The sequence below is a fragment of the Piliocolobus tephrosceles genome, chromosome 3 (assembly GCF_002776525.5).
Source record: "Piliocolobus tephrosceles isolate RC106 chromosome 3, ASM277652v3, whole genome shotgun sequence".
Classification (NCBI taxonomy): domain Eukaryota; kingdom Metazoa; phylum Chordata; class Mammalia; order Primates; family Cercopithecidae; genus Piliocolobus; species Piliocolobus tephrosceles.
The window spans coordinates 110,953,706-110,973,714 of NC_045436.1; the positions used below are offsets into that span (position 1 = coordinate 110,953,706).

A 20,009-nucleotide genomic window follows, 5' to 3' on the forward strand; every position below is an offset into this window, starting at 1 on the left:
CATGTTGATCACCAGTGCTAGGTATAGAAAATGTCCTATAAACACTGTTACCTCGCTAATCTTCTTAGTAACTGATAAAGTGAAGGTAAATGCCAGTGGCTGGAATGCAATAGCCTCTTTACTGGCTATAGTTAAGTCAGACATTTAGGATAAATCCTGCCTTTGTTTCATGAGTTAATGAGTATGTTTGCCACAGATGCACACACAGGAGTGTGGTGCCGTAGCAGCTACAGGACTTTCTAATGTTGCCCAGTCAGCATTACTCATGCCCAAACCCTAGTCTAATTCCAGGTACCAGCACAGCAAAGGCAGGTGAGAACAGGTAAATGTTATCAGATGAGCTACTTAGATGATTCAAGATCCTGAAATCAGTCTAGTGGGAAAAGAATGAAAGGAGCTAAGATCACTGCAGAAGGCTGAGAGTTGACTTTGTAAGATTCTTATGTGACAGTTAGCATTGTTGTACAGAGGGCAGTGGCCAGCTGAAACTGAAATGTGAAGAGTCGGCGTAGTAGGACATGAAACCAGAAGACTGGACTTGGCTAGAACAGACCTGGATTTTAACTCCAGCTTCATCACCTTCTCTCTGTGTAATTCTACTCAAATTATTCAAACTTGGTTTCGCAAGTTAAAGGTCTGTTGTAAGGATTAGAGATAATACGTAAGATCTTTCTACCCTAGAATGTTCACACTGAATGGACTAAACCAAAGTTCACTCAACACTAAAAATATGATCCATAATAGAAAAATGATAAATGAGGCTACTTCAAAATGAAAAATGATTACTCTTAGGACGTTTGTTTCCAGAAAAAAAGACAAGCAACAGACTTGGATAAAATATTTGCAAAATATAAATGTTTGTCCAGAATCTACGACAATGCAATAAAAGTAGGAAAACAATGCAATTTAAACATCAAAATCTTGAACAACCCAAATATCATTCAATAGGTGAGTAAACAAATGGTGGAGTAAAACATTATTACTAGGAAGAAAGATAACCAGAAGAAGTAAATACTGAATGCTACACTGGGTTACTGAAATAGGTTTTGGGATTTCTTTCTCTGGGATAAGTTATTGATTAAACACATATTGCTGTAGCTTCTCTGAAAGAAAAAGAAAATTTTTGCTTAACATATCAGTTTCCTAAGTTGACAAACCCACTGCTCATCAATAAAATACTGAAAAATATTTAAATATAATTTTCTGTGTTGATCAATGAGGACTCTATGTGTTACTGGAGTCTCATTGGTAAGTGTGATAATGACAGGTATGTCAGGAAGAAAAGAAATCAACATGTAATAAAATCTACTGTGTGCTATGTATTACAGTAGGTATTTTCACATACTTTATCTAATTTAATCCTCACAACAATCTTGTAAGGTAGTTATTTTCATTATTCATAGATGAGCAAAATGAGGCTTAGTAACCTTAAGCTTCTGGCCTAAGGCCAAAGACCTAGGAAGTGGTGGGATTAGGATTATATTTCAGGACTTCTGACTTTGTATTCATTTTCCACTTCATCAGAGGGAAATTAATGGTCATTTCATGCTAAAGAATAAGAAACTATTTTAAGAATAAAAAGTATAGCTGAATTTTCTTCTTTCTGTTTTACTTTCTTGTTTACTAAGAAATAAAATTGCCACCGATTCTACTTCTGTACCAAATAAAACCATGTAGCATAATGCAAGGAGGATGAACTTGGAGTCAAAAGTCTGAGAATGCATGCTCGTTCCTCTAGATACTAGACATTGGGTGACCTATTTCTTCTGATTCTCAGTTTCATTATCCACTAAATAGAAACAGAAGAAAGAGCATGGGGTTATGAGCAAGTGAGATAAGGCTTAATGGATTGCTTTGTAAACTTTGAAGTAACATGCAACATGAGATAATATAAGTGTCATAATCTTGTTCATGGTGTAAAAGTTACCATTTTGTGAATCACAAACCAAAATGTAAAACTTAAAGCTATAAAGCTTCTGTAAGAAAACAGGTGGACATCTATGTAACCTTGGGTTAGGAAAAGATTTCTTAGATACAACACTAAAAATATGATCCATAATAGAAAAATGATAAATGAGGTGACTTCAAAATGAAAAATGATTACTCTTAGGACGTTTGTTTACAGAAAAAAAGACAAGCAACAGACTTGGATAAAATATTTGCAAAATATAAATGTTTGTCCAGAATCTACAACAATGCAATAAAAGTAGGAAAACAATGCAATTTAAACATCAAAATCTTGAACAACCCAAATATCATTCAATAGGTGAGTAAACAAATGGTGGTATATCCATACAATGAAAAGCTACTCAGCAATAAATGGAATGAACTACTCACATATGCAATAACATGAATGAGTCTCAAATGCATTTTCTAGTGAAAGAAACCAGATGCAAAATGGTAGATATTAACATGATTACATTTTTATGAAATTTTGGAAAAGGCACAACTTTAGGGCCAGAAAACAGATTAGTGGTTGTCAGGCCTGGTGACTAAGGAGACACAGAAGACAAAGGGGCCTGAGAGAATTTTGTAGAGTGTTGGAACTGTTCAACATCTTGATTGTGGTAGTGGGCATATCACTGTATGCATTTGTCAAAACTCATAGAACTATACACTAAGGACGATGGACTTTCATTTATGTAAGTTGTGCCTTCATAAACCTGGCTCTAAAATTACCATCATTTTGGATGCATGCATGTGTGTGTGTGTGTGTGTGTTGTATGTGTGTGTGTGTATATATATATGTACACACACATAATTATATATATATATATATATATATATATACACACATATATATACATAAATTTTTTTTTCTCCTGAAGGATAAACACACAAAAAACTGGTTAAAATGGTTGTCTCCAGTGAGGGGAACTAGGGGACTGGGAGATAGGGATAGAAAGAAGATTTAATTTTCATAGTCTTTTTGCCATTTGCCATTTTTTTTTGCCATACCCTTCTAGTCATTTGAATTCTTTACTACTATATACATGAAATAAATGATTTAAGAATAAATAGAAACATCAAAGATTATCCAATTTGGCTTCTTGTTCCTTTTTTGAGGATTTCTCAGCCATTAGGAGTTTAATCATGGGCTCTACGGTCAATCTCTGGGGATGCTAATGAGGGTTCCTGCTGCTTTAGGTGGAAGGTTTGACTTCATCTTCTCCACCCAACTCTAGAATCCACACAGTGGATCCTGAAGTTCTGACAAGTCTAATCTCATCAGTTCTTCTGAGAAGCAACGAGCGTTTCCTGCTTTTCCTCATGTTACTTAGGTTACATCTTCAGCAGTGACTACATCTATTCATTCCTGCACATCATCTACAACACTGCCAATATTCATTTTCTAAAATAAAAAAACACATCACTCCTCTGCTTATAAGCATCCCCTGCTACCCTTTGCTTATAGAGTCCTTAGGCTGGATCTTAAAGCCTCTCAGAACTTGACTCCAATCTGTCTTTCCATTCCATTCTTCTATTCACCCCCTCCCATGCTCAAAGCAAAAGTAAGGGTCTGTTCCCCAAATATGCATCTTTCAAGACATTATACATTGTATTTACTATATCTCTCCATTCGAAATAGGTTTTCCTTTATTATCCATTAGATAGACTCCTATCATACCTGAAGACTCTGCTTAAATATAATCTCCTTGGTGAAATCCATAATTTCACCCACTTGTAGTTCCTGTTCAGTTCCCTCTGCTCCCATAGTGCTGGATGTATAGTACCATTAGGTCATTTATCATAATTTATTCAAATTTCTCTCTTTAAGGGTCCGATTCCACAGTGAGACATTGAGCTTCTTGAGGACAGGGCCCAAGGCTTATACATCTCTTTGTGTCTGGCAGAGTACCGGAGACATCAATGGTTCTCTCTCACATCTACTTACTCTGCTATGTAAAAGTGCAAATGCTCACGTGTACACATGTACACACACATATTTCTTGAATGAAAACGTGAATGAGTTCCAATGTCACATGTGTGGACATTAAAGAAAAAATAGAAATATATTTGGAGCTACCAGCTGGCATCCCCAATCTCTTACCATCTTGGAATGTGTCATTAATTGCAATGACTGCCTGGAAGGGTTTGGTCAGTTCGGCTCCTTGTGCTGAGCTGAGGAAAACCACAAATGTCTCCAGTCCTTCAATTACTGGATACTGAGTGTCATCCAAGATAGTCAAGGTGCAATACTAGAAGAAAAATCAAAGCAAACTTTACAGAGGACCCACCATCTAATCCCCATTTGCCTTAATTAGGGCAAAGGTCACAACTTGTCTTTCTTTGGTGGTTTTAAAGTAAGATTTTCTAATCCATAACATGATGATCTCTTTATTACATGCCGTTCGGAGTTTGTTTTTAGACATTTATATCAAACGAGTATAGTTTATATCCTGAATCTGTAAGGCTGGATATTTAATGCTAAAAATGTCACTAGGAGAGTTTTTAGAAGATCCCCTCCTAAGTTAGTCTCTTGTTTATATGTGCGTGTTTTTAAAGAAAGGAAAGATAGGAATATTGCCAGGGGAGTTTAGAGAGCTTGGGAAGCAAACTAAAGACAACATTCACAAACCGACCTGTCAACCTTGTGGAGTCTGGACTGCTGTAAACGCACCTGTTCAGTGACACCGGGCCCAAATTCCACCTTCCGAGAGCTGGGAACGTAGTCAACTCCTGGTGTGGCAGAAGCTGGGTCTGAGGGCCGCGTTGCACACCAGACAGATGTGAAAGTAGAGAGGTCAGTACCATGGCGGATAACTGGAATCTTTACTGTGCCTGAATTAAGATTCATAGAGATTTTAATGGTCAACTTTGAGCCAGAAAAGCAGTGAGGTTTTCAGAATGACGTTCTCCCTCACCGCAATAGTGGCAGCTTTTAGCCCTTTCAGCTTGTGGAATCCAGCTTCAGTGATGCTCCTATGGCCCATCTAAGGTGAAGGCCTAGAGGTGACACTACCTGTCTTTTCACTGACACTAGGATCAAGAGGAGACCTAGAGAAGGGCTTCACGGAGGTGGTGCTAGAGAGAGTCCTTAGGGGAGAAGGCTGTTGTGGCTTCACAAGGGAGACTGCTCACAGGAAAATAAAGCACCTAAGGAGAGAAGAGTCTATTGCAAAACGTCTCAAACCTACTTAGGGAGAAGAAACTTAGAGCCTGGGGCCTCAGGAATGTGTCAGAAAATAGTCAATTAAGGAGGACTCAGCTAGGGACTCTATGGAGCCTGAAGCTGAATGTTTCTAATTAAATGTTCCTAACTGGGTTGATTTCTCTCTTCTACCCAAGTACATGTCATGACTTAAACCTCATGTGCTTATTACTCATCTTACGAATGAAGTTCATCTTCCTGTCCACTGTGACATCATACTTTGTAGTGTCCTAAAGATATTTAGCTATTTTCACAATCAAGGGCAGAGAAAAGCTTCATGAAAACCCTACAATTTCCAATCACCACATTTTCTAGTCAGTATGCTGTGAGGTGTAATGTAGTTATGGCTGGGCATTTGATGTATAGGAAAAGAAACATACTATAGTAGAAAGGTCTGGGTTTGAATCTAGCCTTGCCATGATATTAGCTGCTTAATCACTGATGCCTGACTTAACCTCTCCAGGCATCCATTTGCTCTTTTACATAATGTTCTCTCTTCCATAGAAGATTAAGGGAAAATGCATGGAACATACATGGTATGGTACCTGGCATTCGGTAAGTGCTCAAAAATATCTGTTCCCAGTGCTCCTCCAAATCCCTTCATAGAGGTGAAAGGCCTTGATCTGGCCCAGATCAGCAGACACCCAGTGTAGCTGTTGCCCTTCTGCCAGCAGTACATCTGCCTGCAGCATACAGAAGACTTCAAGACCTTTGTGGAGCCACAAGTGGGAAAGGAGCCTAGGTCTCTGAAATACCATGTGAAAGTGACCTACACACTGATTACTTTGGGCTGTTACATGAATGAGAAAGTTTCACTGTATGAAGACACTGAAACTTTGAAGAGTGTCTTAGGAAACTAAGAGTACACTAAATACTTCACTTCCATCTTCAACGTATCACATTTCACCCTTTCACAAGCCCAGATGCTCAGCAACAGACCCTCCCTCTGGACCACAGAGGTCAGCCCATGAAGCGCTAGGCTCTAAGCCATAGCCCTGCTTGCCATCAAGAACCAGAGCAAGTCTTCTACACTCTATCTCCATGACCTCAATGATTTTAACCTTTAGCTCCTACAAATAAGTGAGTACATGTGAAGTTTGTCTTTCTGTGCCTGGCTTATTTCACTTAGCATAAGGACCTCCAGTTCCATCCATGTTGTAGAAGGATGGTTACCGAGGATGGGAAGAGTAGTGGGGGTGGGAAATGGTGGTGGAGTGGGGGGAGTGGGCATGGTTAATGGATACACAAAATAGTTAGAATGAAGACTAGTATTTCCTAGCACAACAGGGTGACTATAGTCAAAATAATTTAATTGCACATTTTAAAATAACTAAAAGAGTATAATTGGATTGTGTGTAACACAAACGATAAATGCTTGAGGTGATGAATACCCGATTTATCCTGATGTGATCATTATATATTACATGCCTGCATCAAAATATATCATGTAATCCATAAATATATACACTTACCATGTACCCACAAAAATTTATTAAAAAAAAACAGAGTAAGAAAAGTAGATGGAACTCTCTATACTAAATTCCATGCTTGGTCTTGGCCAAGCATTATATAATGCCTTAGACCAACAATGGTATCCTTGAGGAATGGAATTCTCAATGTCTCGAGGATATTCTGAAATCTAAGGAGAAAACTGTTCAAGAAAGGAATCAGGAGACAGGTGAAGGAACCTCAGAGACACTCTCCATTACCTGCGTCCTCACTGACAGTGAAAGCTGTGTTGCCCAGGGACACAGTGGAGGCATCGTTGGGACCACTAATGAGCACCTTGGCTGTCGCCACCCTTCCAATGCGGGCATTGTCAGAGGCATCTGCCAAGGCAATCTCAAACTCTTCTTCCTCTTCATACTCGCTGTCATCAATAAGCATGACATCACAGGTGGACGTGGTCACACCAGGCCCGAATATCACACGACTCGCAGCAGACATCCCTCTAGATTTAAAATCAGAGCCTGATTCTAGAGCATAGAGGCTACTTCCCATAGCTGACTTAGGGACTGTGTAGCAAACTGCAGATACAATGCTGCTTGCATCTCCTGAAATACAAATGGCAAAAAACCAAAGCATTTGAATGAGTTTTTCTCACATTTTAAAACCTCTGACAAGTTAATGAGCTTGGTCCCTCTGACACAGTCCATCACTATTTCTGTTCAAACTGACATAAAACCTTCCTGAATTACAGTTTCTTTTGAGCCTGTGGTATAAACCACTTGAGGATTTAATATACCCCAGATACTTCGCCAAACAACTCAAAATGGATTTCCCATTCTGTGAATTTTGTGCTCTGTTAATTTGCAAGACTCATTGCCCACCATCTAAGACCACAGCAGGTGGAAATATAAGACACATATTTGGTACTGTAAGTAGCAAAGTAATTGTGTCCTGAAGGTAGTGCTATAAGCACAGTTCACTGCCTTTCTGAATAAACTTCTATACTTTAATTCCCAGAGAGAAGCAGGGTTATTTAAAAAGAGAAAGACAAAACAAAATAAAACCTGCCACTCTATACAAATGACTTTACTTATTAGGGCTGCCACTTCCCTTGGTGACAGTCTGTTCTGGGCCTGGCTTGGTGGCCCAGAGCAATCAATGAGGCTTGCTTGTTTTCCAAGTGGTATTACCAAGGGTTTTTGCTATCTACAGTATTTGTTACACTAACACCCAGTCAGCAGATTCAATAAAGAAACCCAACATCATCATTTACAGTCTTGTTGTGCCTTTGAATAGAGGTTCAATTTCCATGTGTTTTAAAGTCTCAATCTTGCACAATCATAATTCCATATGATCTTTATTTTTATTTCCAACTCCTCAAGAGTTGCCCTTTTATCAACATGCACAATTATTATGTATCGATTGAAAACAAAACAAAAAAGAATTGCCCTTTATTTCTTACACACAGTTTATTTCTCATCTGAACTCTAATATGACTGTCACATAGGGAAATTTTCAGCATATTTCTGTCTTCCAAGAATAAGATGGAAAGCTAGTCCTTAGGAACTGTAACTTCCCTCCTTGACCAAGGTTACTAAATATTTTATGGATTGGGTGATTAATTAAGAATACTGATTCATGAATAATTTGAAAGGCTAAGTATAACCAGTCTTCTAGTCCAATTCAAGAATAAATGGGAGCTCTAACAACCTGAACTAAGAAAAGAGGCTTTCTGATGGTAGTCACTATGGATAGAATCATCATTAGGGTTATTGTGGGAACCAAATGAGTTAATACGTGGAAAGTACACATGTGAGTTAATATAATGCATGAGATGAGCACTTAGCACATAATAGGAACTCAATAAATGTTAGCAATTCTTTTTTTTTTTTTTTTGAGAAGGAGTCTTTCTCTGTCACCCAGGCTGGAGTGCAGTGGCTGGATCTCAGCTCACTGCAAGCTCCGCCTCCCAGGTTTACGCCATTCTCCTGGCTCAGCCTCCCGTGTAGCTGGGACTACAGGCGCCGGCCACCTCGCCCAGCTAGTTTTTTGTATTTTTTAGTGGAGATGGGGTTTCACCGTGTTAGCCAGGATGGTCTCGATCTCCTGACTTCGTGATCCGCCCATCTCGGCCTCCCAAAGTGCTGGGATTACAGGCTTGAGCCACCACGCCCAGCCAATGTTAGCAATTCTTATAGCTCTTTGTCACCTGTGGCGCCAACAGACCTTTTCTTTCAATAGGTGCAAACAGAAAACCAGCACTCTCGTTGACCCGGTAGATCTTCTTGTCAAACTCTAATGTGGGTTCATCCTCAGTGTCATTGATAATGACCTTCGCCCGGGTGAATTCCCCTAATAGGGCATAAGCTGGCATGCTGAGCTCCACAGTGAAACTCTCAACATTTTCAAACACGTCGTCATCATTGATGACAATGGTGCAGGACTTGGTGTCCTCTCGCTCATCAAACTGGACCTGTCACAAAGGAACCAACAAGAAGTTAAGCTGTGCCTGAGCTTCCCCTGCTCTGCTCCCCAAGGGCATCATAGGAGAAGAGCATCTAAGCCCAGTGGGCAGAGAACTGACTGAGATAGCTGGTTCTCCCAGCCCTGGTTCCCTGCTATATCACCTGGAACACCCAGTCACCTCTTCCCATTCTTTACCTGTACAGGAGGGCTGCTTTATTGTATAAGCACATGAAGGAGCAAAATCTCTCCTACCGTTGGTGACCAGAGAAAAACATGTAGTAACTCTTTATAGCCTGTCTTATTAACTCACTTGGTGCAGCCATAGTCATCATTTGATGACTCAGTTCCCTTTCTGGAAGATCTCTGGCCTTGGAGTGTGAAGTTCTGTTTTCAGGTCTGGTTCTGTTACTTCCAAGCCATATTAGGTTATGAAGCTTTATAAACATCAGATTCCTCATCAACTAAAGAAAAAATAGTAATATTCCTACCTCACACACTTCTAAAGGAGGTCTTGTATATGAAGGTGCTAAGTGTATTTTAAAGCACCATACAAACGTAAGATATTATCATTACTATCACCATATTTCCTTACACAATTAAAATTGACATAAAATTCCAGTGTACCGAATAATGGAATTTAAATTCATAGAAAATTACATTATAAACAAGGTAGACTAATTTTAACTTGATATTTTGACTACACCCTTTGCTAGTAAAATGTGAATGATTTTAGCCCAGTACAAAAGACAAAAATTATTTTATATGCACACAATTGTAAACTTATAGGGATTTATTCTGGTTTTACTCTGTTTAAAAAAAGAAGAAAGAAAGAAATTAAAAATCTTCAAGGAAAAAAACCTTCAAATGAAACCATGACTATGGACTTGTCCAAAACTGTAAGTGCAGGAAATGGGCCTGGGCTATACTTTATGTAAACGGAGACAACTGAAATATGTACAAAAAACAGTCATAAATGTCTGGGGACATACAAATCTGCAAAAATTTTAATCAAACAGAAAATTATTAGTACATATCTAATCAACTAATCACATTAAGTTTTATTAAGCTTCATATTTTAAAACACTCCCAATGAAATGAAACACTCAACAGATCTTTATGTAAGATCTAGAATACACTGACAGTCTTTTGTCTTTCCCTGAAAAACACAAGAATATCCTCTGTCTTATCATTTAGCTGAAAGACATTAGCTTATCTGTTCTTTCCTAATTCCTCACTTACATTTGACTTAAGAGGCATTAGCTTAGTCCAGCTGAAATGCCTCAATTAAAGAACAGAGCCCACTTCTCTTTACAGAGATCTGTGTCACCTTAATAATAATAAAGTTGCTTTGAAAAACAACATTAAGTGCCAGATATTGTGCCCTCCATAAAAGACAACAAACACATGGGGCCCTGTATTTGTTGACTATTTAAGTCCTCCTTTCTCTTCCGCTTTCCCTCCCTCCTTTCTCTTTCTCATTGCCACCCTTAATTACCACTGGTATGTAGATGACTTGCAAATTTCTCTCTGGACACCAGATTCTTCTCTGCATGCTCTGCCCATCTATACAGTGGTCAACCTGCTGTTTCTAAGACAATTTATACTCAGCATGGCCAAAGCAAGCAAAGTCACGAGCACCAAACCTTGCCAAACCAGCTCCTCTTACATGTCCCTTCCTAGCAAGAGGCATCATCATCCATCTTTCCCTTTGGTCCACTGTGTAATCAATCCACTGCCAAATCCTATCAATTCTCACTCATCTGTCAAATCCATCCACTTCTCTCTAACTTCACTTCATAATCGAAGCCCAAGCTCCCATCATCTCAGCCAGCCTATTCTAAGGACTTCCTAACCAGTCTCCTTACACACTCTCTTTTCTCCCTTTAGGTAAAAAAGATGAGGGGAGAGGAAGGGTTGGGATACCAAAGCTGAGTGTAGAACATGATGCTTGGAGACATCTTTTTGTCATGAAGCAAAATGTAAAGACTGAGAAACTAGACAACAACTTCTCCTTTGGCAGTTAAAACTTCAATGGAGGTTAGAGAGATCGTCAAGAACAAAGTGCTATGGGAGGGGAACATAGGAAAACTATTTAATACTTGAGGAAGGACACTAATGAAAAGCAAAGTTGGGTGAGAAGTAGGAAAGTACCACAATCGCTTGCAGCCACGTCACAGCTCTTGCTGGAGCCTCCCCCAACCCCACCACCCCACCTACCTGGCCAGCATACTCTACGTAGTCCTGTTGCCCAGGTTGGGAGCTGACCCTGGAGCTGGAACTGGCGGTGCCTTGCTCAGTGCGACACAGGACGATGGCATATTGGTTCAGGTTCCCAGTCCTCTGCACCGTGACACTGACAGACCCTGCCTTCTCACTGACATTGTAGCTGGAAGCACACAAAAAGGTATCTCTTAAAATATTCCCCATAGTTATGAAAAAACAACTTGTTTAATGCCTGTCTCTTCCATTTGGTTCTTGGCATTAGGTAGAGAAGAAGAAGTTTGGTTCCTCTAAGAATCCAGGCTGTAAACTAGGGAATGAGCTCATCTGAACAATCAGAGCATCAAATAAACAGGGAAGCTGTGGATGCAGAATGTCGTCTTCCCTGCATTGGAAGCAAGCTGAGAGTCAGTTTGGGAGATGGACAGCACATAGGAGCATATGAACTTCAGATTTCGGGGCACAGAGAAAGGAAAAACAATCTCTCCCTACTGCGGTTGAGTAATCACAAGAGATCAGTGGGTTCTTAGGGAAGAAAGCTGCTCTGAAGGCAATCAATGACTTAGGTGGGAACTGACTGGACCAGATCTCCAGGAACTGTGTAATGGAGTCAGGGCAGAAGCAGAATTAAGAAAATGTGAGGTAAGCCTACCTAACAGAGGTATTTAGACAAATGGAACTTTAAGACAATGAGGGAAGAACAGGATTAATTTAGCTTCCTGCTCAGAATCTCTGTTGCATTTGTAAAGTAGAAGGCCAACTATTCATGTGCTATTGATTCATAATAAGTATCTAGGTTTGGAAAGCCCACAGAAAGTAGGGTATGAGCTGGGCTTTGTTTTTCACCACTGAGGATGGCCCCTGGACCTGGGTGCATGTCTTGTTGCTGTGAGAACAGCAGGGAAAGTGCCTCTGAGAGCTCAGTCCTCATTGCCAGCTTTGGGATCCTGTATACCACGTAGTCCACTAAATGTTAGAGGGTTGTCCAGAAAAAGGGATGAATTTTATTGAATATATTGAATTTTGAAGGCAATACAATTGAGAGGTAAATAACAGCAAAACATTACATATGTAAAAGTTGATTCTAATTTTCCTCTAATTCTCCAAATGTGTGTAAGAGTAGAATAACCTGAATTTGGGGAACATGAAATCAAGGTTTTAAGTCTTCCTTTTTCCCCCACAAGTTCTAATTTTTATCTGAATTTTCATGAAGTTGATTCTTGGATAGTGAGGCTCTGAAATGTAGACTTAAAGCATATCTCATCCATATAAATTATAATCCCAGTTATAACCTAACCTATAAAATCAGCACCATGCTTGCACACTACCCTTAACAATCAGTATCTCTCTGTTTGCCTTTCTAACTCTCCAACAGATTAGAAAAGCATCTTACAGCGCTGTCTACATTAAGCCATGCATTTAGCCCTAAAGATATACATTCCTACTAAACCCAAAGAAGCCAGGGGAGAAAACAGGCTTGAGAACAAGGAGAATAAAGATGGAAGGTGAAGATATTGATAGTGTAGGCCAGTGATTATTTTCCAAACTTGAATGCCTATTTTTATTTTTGCTATCAGTTCTACTAGATTCTCTTGTAAAACTTAAAGACAGAAGCAAAAACATTTGAGAAGCAGTAGAGCACATCGTTAAGATCACTGGGCTCGAGGTCTTACTGCTTATTAGCTATGTGACTGTGGACAAGTTACATACACAACTTTCTGTCTCTACTACTTTGCCACTGTGGGGACAGGAATGGAATTCATCTCAGAATTGCAAGTATTATATAAGATGATGCATGGCAAGTCCTAGTGCAGTACCTAATACGTACAGTGCTCAATAAATATTTGGTGAAATTATTACTTTTATCGCTGCCATTATCACCATCACCACCACCAACAGGTAGAGCTGCTCCCCCAGCATCCTTCATCCTGACTCCCTCTGCTTGCCTGATTGATTTCTCAAGAAGGAAAGCACAGTCAAACTTGTACCTGGTATATTTAAAGCTGATGAGGGACCACTGGATATGGAAGACGTTGTCGCTGACCACGTTGGGTTTACTGTCTTTCACCAGAAACTGAAAACTATCCATCATCTCATGTATCTTCTCCTCGTGCAACACGTAACGAATCAACCCCAAGTTCACATCCTCTGTGAGAAAAAAGACTCTCTGTGAATTAACCCAGGGATGTAACAACAGCTTCATAGATTACCATACCAACATACCTAGTTTATTCTTCTAAATGGGTTACAGACAAAACTTATTTTCCCAAGCACCAAAAGTACAGTAGTTATTAATTAATTAATTTATTTATATACTTTTTTTTCTGAGACGGAGTCTCGCTCGTGGCCCAGGCTGGAGTGCAGTGGCGTGATCTCGACTTGCTGCAAGCTCCGCCTCCCAGGTTCACGCCATTCTCCTGCCTCAGCCTCCTGAGTAGCTGGGACTACAGGCACCCGCCACCACGCCTGGCTAATTTTTTGTATTTTTAGAGAAATGGGGTTTCATGTTAGCCAGGATGGTCTCGATCTCCCGACTTCGTGATCTGCCTGCCTCAGCCTCCCAAAGTGCTGGGATTATAGGTGTGAGCCACTGTGCCTGGCCAAGCATAGTAGTCTTTAAAATAAATGTTTCTGTCGGATTTTAAAAGAAAATCCTGAAGCTCTGTGAAACAAAAGATTTGTCTTTATTTACAGAGATATTGTAAATATCTCTTATGCTGTTATAAAACGAGAATCCCAGGGTCCTGACAAAAAGCACTTCAATAAATGTTTGTGAATGTTGACGGCAAGTCCTAGAGTTGACAGAGAAAAGTCTTTGACCCCATCCTCTGTGTTTACAGCCTCATACTCAGACCTAACTCCTTCTAATAAACATTCTTTGGAAGGTATGTGCTAATAAGAATAGCTGAGTTGGGTTAAAACATCCCATACACAAAGCACAGCTAAAAAGGTGTGAGGAGAGAACATTCAATTGAGGACAGAGAGTGAAAAGAAAATTCATGGAGAACGAATTTTGAGATGCAGTTTTGCAATGACTGCTCTCAGTCAAGTCCATCCTGAAAAACAGTCTAGAGGAGCCTGACAAGCTTATAAAAAATGAAAATACAACATGGCCTACTTGAGGTGATTCAAAATAGGGAAAATATTTCTGTTGAGTAACCTATACATGTTGATTTTAATTTCTAGGCTGAAGACTTAAACTCTATAATCCTTAGAGATCAAAAAATAAACCACACAGGATCACAGATCTTTCATAATGTCTACTTGCTATTTTTTGCTTTCTTGTTGTTATTGTTTTTAAAGAAAACCAAGCAGTATCATGCATTCTTTTCCACAAAACCTGGCCAACACTTAGAGCAATTTAGGAGTTGAGGAAGCACAGTAAAGGGGAATTTTTCTTTGCCATAGTTAATCATCACAGGGAAAAAAAAAAAAACAGGAGAAATAAATTCATAAGTTGGATGGTTAGGCACTAGAAGATCTCCATTTGCAAAGAGGCTACTTGGGCATAAGTAGCTAGAAGTGGCTGTGAGAAGAATCTGGAAGATAGGGAGTGTGACATTGGCATACATTTCTCCCATTTCTAAGTCCCCAGAGAGTCCCCACCCTGGGTGAAAGTGGCAGCAGCTCTGCTAGGTTGCAGCTTGTTCTCCACAAAGCCATGCTTAGGGCCCGTCGTTATCTCATAGACTAGCTGTGCATCCTCGGTGTCTGGGTCCACGGTCAGCAGTTCCTTCTTGGTGATCAGGTTGGTTGCCTAGAATAGAAACCCATTAAATTTAATTCCTGGGGTGGGAATAAAGCAGGAACAAGACCCTCCTCTGACTCAGATTTAATTCAGTTCAGCAATGATTTACTGAGTATATTTACTGCATGGAAAACTCTTTGAGGATTGGAGAGGCTATGAGGATGAAAACGATCCCAGCTTCTGCCCTTGAGGTATTCACACTTTATGGGGAAAGTAAGGCTCATGCACAAGGTCAATGTGGCAAGAGCTATAATGGAAGACATAAAAAGAGGGCTGTACACTTTTTAAGAGAGGGAGGAGAGAGAGAGAGAGATTAATTTCATCTGGAGTTGAAGGAGGATGAATTGGAGGCAGCGGGATTAGAGTTGGGCCTTGAAAGAAAGTTGGAACTTTGAAACAATAATTCAGTAAAGGGAAGGTGGCCACTTTCTAGGAGTCAATTATGATGCCTGAAATAGAGTAAGAGAAACAGACTGTACCCTGATATTGCCCAGATACACTGACTGAACTTTCATTCATTCATTTACTGAAGTATTTAGTGAGAGCCAACATTTGAGCAAAGAAAGAGGGTGGTCAACAGCATTGAAGATTGTTTTTAGGTCTAGTAAGGTAAAGACAGATAATTGGCCTCTGGATTTGGCAAAATAGAGGTCACTGGTGACTTTAATAACAGTTACTGCAATAGAGTAGGAGTAGGGGGTAGAAACCCAATTGGAGAGGATTGAGAGGAGAATGGAATTGCTCTGAATAAGGTGGGGAAAAAAGATCAAATAGGGCATAGGAGAAATTGGCACTAACTTTAATTCATGTTTTTTTTTTTTTTTTTTAAACCCAACCAGTTCAATGAGAAGCTATAGTGCAACAGCTACACATACAATGAACTAATCAGCTCCATGGAGATGGAAAACAAGCAACATCCTAGACAGAATACCACCCACCAATGCAAGAAACCAGTTCTCAACCGAAGAACTATGTTTGCGTGGGGATATGGATTTAGTGCTTGACATGGTCACTAGGTGAAAATTATAGCATAGATCTTAAAATGACCAATTTGGAAATTAGGAGAAAGAGAAATGAATGTCTAAAGCTCAATTCATCTGCGCACACTTACCTACAAAAACGCCCCACTTCTTTCTCATTTATGGTAGACACTCGATATTTTCCAAAATCCACTCTCCCCTACTTCTAGTGAACAGTATTTTAGCTGAGCCTCTGCCTGCCCAGCTAGAGACACTATTTCCCATACTCCCATGCAACATTTGGGCCATATGAACAATTTATCGCCAATAAATATGAGTGCAAGGAATGTATTCAATTTCTGTATCACTTGCTTAATATGGAGTTCCTTGCCCCTCTCTTTCTGTTTTCTCCTTCCCATATGCTGGTACAGCTGTCCCTCGGTATCTATGCGGATTGGTTCTAGGCTTCTCTGAGGATTACAAAATCCATGGATGCTCAAATTCCTTATATAAAATGGTATAGTACTTGCATATAACCTATACACTTTCTCTTGTATACTTTTAGTCAAGATTACTTATAATACCTATCATGGCATAAATGCTATATGAACAGTTGTTGTACTATATTTTTAAAAGTTGTATTATTTCTTTTTTTTCCCCTTCAAATATTTTTGAGCCACAGTTGTTAGAATCCACAGATGTGGAACCTGTGGATACCAAGGGCCAACTGTATATTGATGAATTTCTGAAGAAGTTTGACCAGGTTGTCAATAGCAACCACTTAGTGATGGCACAACAATTAGGTGGAAGGAATCCACATCTCTAAGTGCTCAGGTAGAGCCCTGCACTGCCCACTTACTTCCACCCTATATGTGAGAAAATAAATAAATAAACTTCTATCTAGTTTGACCTACTATATTTTGGGGTCTTTTTGTAAGAGCATCTTAAACTATACACAATGGTAACCAATCCTACATAATCTAATAAACTAATAAACAATCCTAACCAAACTCATGGAGCTCACTAATCTCAGGAAAATCGGTTTATTTAGGGAGGGACAAACACGTGAGCCGAACTGGAGTTCTATTCATAAGTCATTGTCATGAATAAGGATGTAGCCCAATTTGGGTGGTGTGAACATGACAGAGGGGCAGGCCTTACCTTGCCATCCATGTATTCCAGCCACTGGAGTCCCAGGTTGGTGACAATTCTAGGCGTGCCATCATCTACTGGGAGGATGTCTACTTGGAACGGCTGAGGCGCTGCTGTCATAATCTGTAGGGGAGGGCAGAAAAGAAAACTCATCATTCACAAGCACCTGAAGTATGTCAAGTTTAGGGCCTACACAGCTGGAACCCCTGAAACACTTCAGAGATGAGGGATGGGCAACTGAGCCCATTCCCATCCCTTATCATCTTGGTACAAGACCTAAGGGAGAAAGCTGAGTGATACAGTGAGAACAACGTAGGAAGAAAAGAAAAAAACAAAAAAACAATAAGTGGCATTCTTGCTGGCATTTCACCTTCTATGGAAGTTGGTTTTTACACACCTATGTCTTCTTTAGTTGAGTTCAATATTGTCTTGGGAAGGAAAAATAAACAGTATTTTTCCTTTCAATAAGCCTTGTTAAAATTTTCATGAGAGGCTGACAAAAATAATCATTAAATTGTTAATGTTGAAATATCTAGGTTGGTTTATGCCAGATGTGAAAGAGGTTTTCATGGGAAGATATTTTCTTTGTTTTTTTTTTTTTCCTTTTCCCGTTGTTGTCTGTTTTAAGGGAGAGCTCTCTATATGAGGGTGAGGGGCAGAAGAAATCAGGAATAAAAGCATTTGTGGGAATAGTGAAAAGGAAATTTTGTTTATAATCCCATTCTCAAAGATACACACATGAATGCATGCAACAAACACATCATAAATTGGATCCAGCACCTCACTGTTTCTGGGTGGATACAGCAAGCTGGGACACAGGACAATGAGACATTGGCTTTTCAATCTCCCACAATCTACCTTCTAAATAATTTCCATTTTTTTTAAATGACACCGTCCCTCCAGAGACGTGCTGTAATATTTTGTTTATGAGAACAGTAGCCCTCTTGCTGATATATCCTGAAATCTTTTCTCTTCTGAAAGTCAAACTAACTGGGGAGCAGCTACAGTTTGGGAGAGAGAAAACAAGAGTGATGACTTGGCAGGTGGTGAAGCTGTGCAGACACCGAAATGGCAGGAAAATCCCAAGAGCCATCCCACCGACATACCAGCTAACGGAGAATGACCTTCTCGCAGACTGTTTGTCTTGAAAGGACACAGAAGATCTTTTTTCCAGGAAAATAATCCTTCATTGTCAAAGCAGAAAAGGAGCTGTGCAGGCCTGAGATCCTTTTCTTATCTTGGAGATATAGTAAGGTGTACACATGCCACTCACTAAAACTGCCTCCCCCAGGTCAGACACCTTTCATCAGAATTGCACTTTAGGAACTGCAGGAGAGCTGGTTAACAAATGAAGGGATGAGAAAAAATGGCAGCAAGGGAGTGGAAGGGGAATCAACGTTTCTTCTGATCATCTGGATGTTAGAAGACAGCAGTCCCTTTAGGAAGTAAAGCTTGTCAGTTGCACAACCTCAATAGAAAAGCATTTTACTGGTTTCACAAGCTGGTTCTAAGATGATGATGATGATGATGATGATGATGATGATGATGACGATTACAGCTTCAGTTTATCTGATGTTCCCTGTGTACCAGGCACTGGGCTAAGTGCTTTATATACATCAGGAGAATATGTATCACTCCCACTTTACAGATAGGGAAAGTGAGGCTTAGAAAGTTTAAATGATTTACGAGTACATTCAGTTTGTACATGACAGGGCTGGAAATTAAATCAGTATCTTTTAGGATACATATGCAGAAGAATGAACCTGGACCCCTATCTCTCACCACATACAAAAATCAAATCAAAATCAACTAAAGAATTAAACCTAAGACCTCAAACGATGAAACTACTACAAGAAAGCATTTAGGAAACTCTCTAGGACATCAGTGTGAGCAAAGATTTCTTAAGTGTTATCCCACAAGCACAGACAACCAAAGTGAAAATGGACAAATGGGATCACATCAAGTTAAAAGGTTTCTGCACAGCAAAGGAAACAATTAACACAGTGAAGGGACCACCCAAGGAATGGGTGAAAATATCTGCCATCTACTTATCTACAAGGGATTAATAAGCAGAATATACTAGGAGTTTAAACAATTCTACAGGAAAAAATTTAATAATCTAATTTTAAAATGGGCAAAAGATTTGAATAGACATTTGTCAAAAGAAGATATACAAATGGAAAAGAGACATATGAAAAGGTGCTCAATATCACTGATCACCAGAGAAATGCAAATCAAAACTACAATGAGATGTCATCTCACCCCAGTTAACGTGGCTTTTATCTAAAAGACAGGCAATAAAAAATGCTAACGAGAATGTGGAGAAAAGGGAACCCTCATACACTGCTGGTGGGAATGTGAATTAGTACAACCACGATGGAGAACAGTTTGGAGGTTCCTCAAAAAACTAAAAATAGAGCTACCATACGATCCAGCAATCCCACTGCTGGGTATATTCTCAAAAGAAAGGAAATCAGCATATCAGAGAGATATTCACACTCCTATGTTTGTTGAAGCACTGTTCACAACAGCCAAGATTTGGAAGCAACTTAAGTGTCCATCAACAGATTAATGGATAAAGAAAATGTGATACATATATACAATGGAGTACTATTCGGCCATAAAAAAGAAGGAGATTCAGTCATTTGCAACAACATGGATAGAACTGGAGGCCATTACATTAAGTGAAATAAGCCAGGCACAGTGAAACATCACATGTTCTCACTTATAGATGGGATCTAAAAATCAAAACAACTGAATCCATAGAGCTAGAGAGGAGAAGAATGGTTACCAGAGGCTGGGAAGAGTAGTAAGAGGGCAGAGATGGTTAATGGGTAAGAAAAAAAAAGTCAGAATGAATGAA

The 20,009-nt window shown here is 39.6% G+C and overlaps 1 protein-coding gene across 2 annotated transcripts in view; it reads right to left on the reverse strand.

The window, feature by feature from the left end:
* The window catches only part of FRAS1 (Fraser extracellular matrix complex subunit 1), a 452,974-nt gene that overhangs the window by 61,957 nt on the left and 371,008 nt on the right, over positions 1 to 20,009 (reverse strand). For both annotated transcript variants that reach the window (XM_023222483.3, XM_023222482.2), the window contains exons 51-58: positions 17,156 to 17,269; positions 14,894 to 15,044; positions 13,276 to 13,435; positions 11,285 to 11,453; positions 8,828 to 9,074; positions 6,862 to 7,206; positions 4,622 to 4,782; positions 4,052 to 4,199 (exon numbers count right to left, since the gene is read on the reverse strand). In XM_023222483.3, the coding sequence (XP_023078251.2) occupies positions 4,052 to 4,199; positions 4,622 to 4,782; positions 6,862 to 7,206; positions 8,828 to 9,074; positions 11,285 to 11,453; positions 13,276 to 13,435; positions 14,894 to 15,044; positions 17,156 to 17,269 (1,495 nt within the window). The remainder of the gene's footprint in view (positions 1 to 4,051; positions 4,200 to 4,621; positions 4,783 to 6,861; positions 7,207 to 8,827; positions 9,075 to 11,284; positions 11,454 to 13,275; positions 13,436 to 14,893; positions 15,045 to 17,155; positions 17,270 to 20,009) is intronic.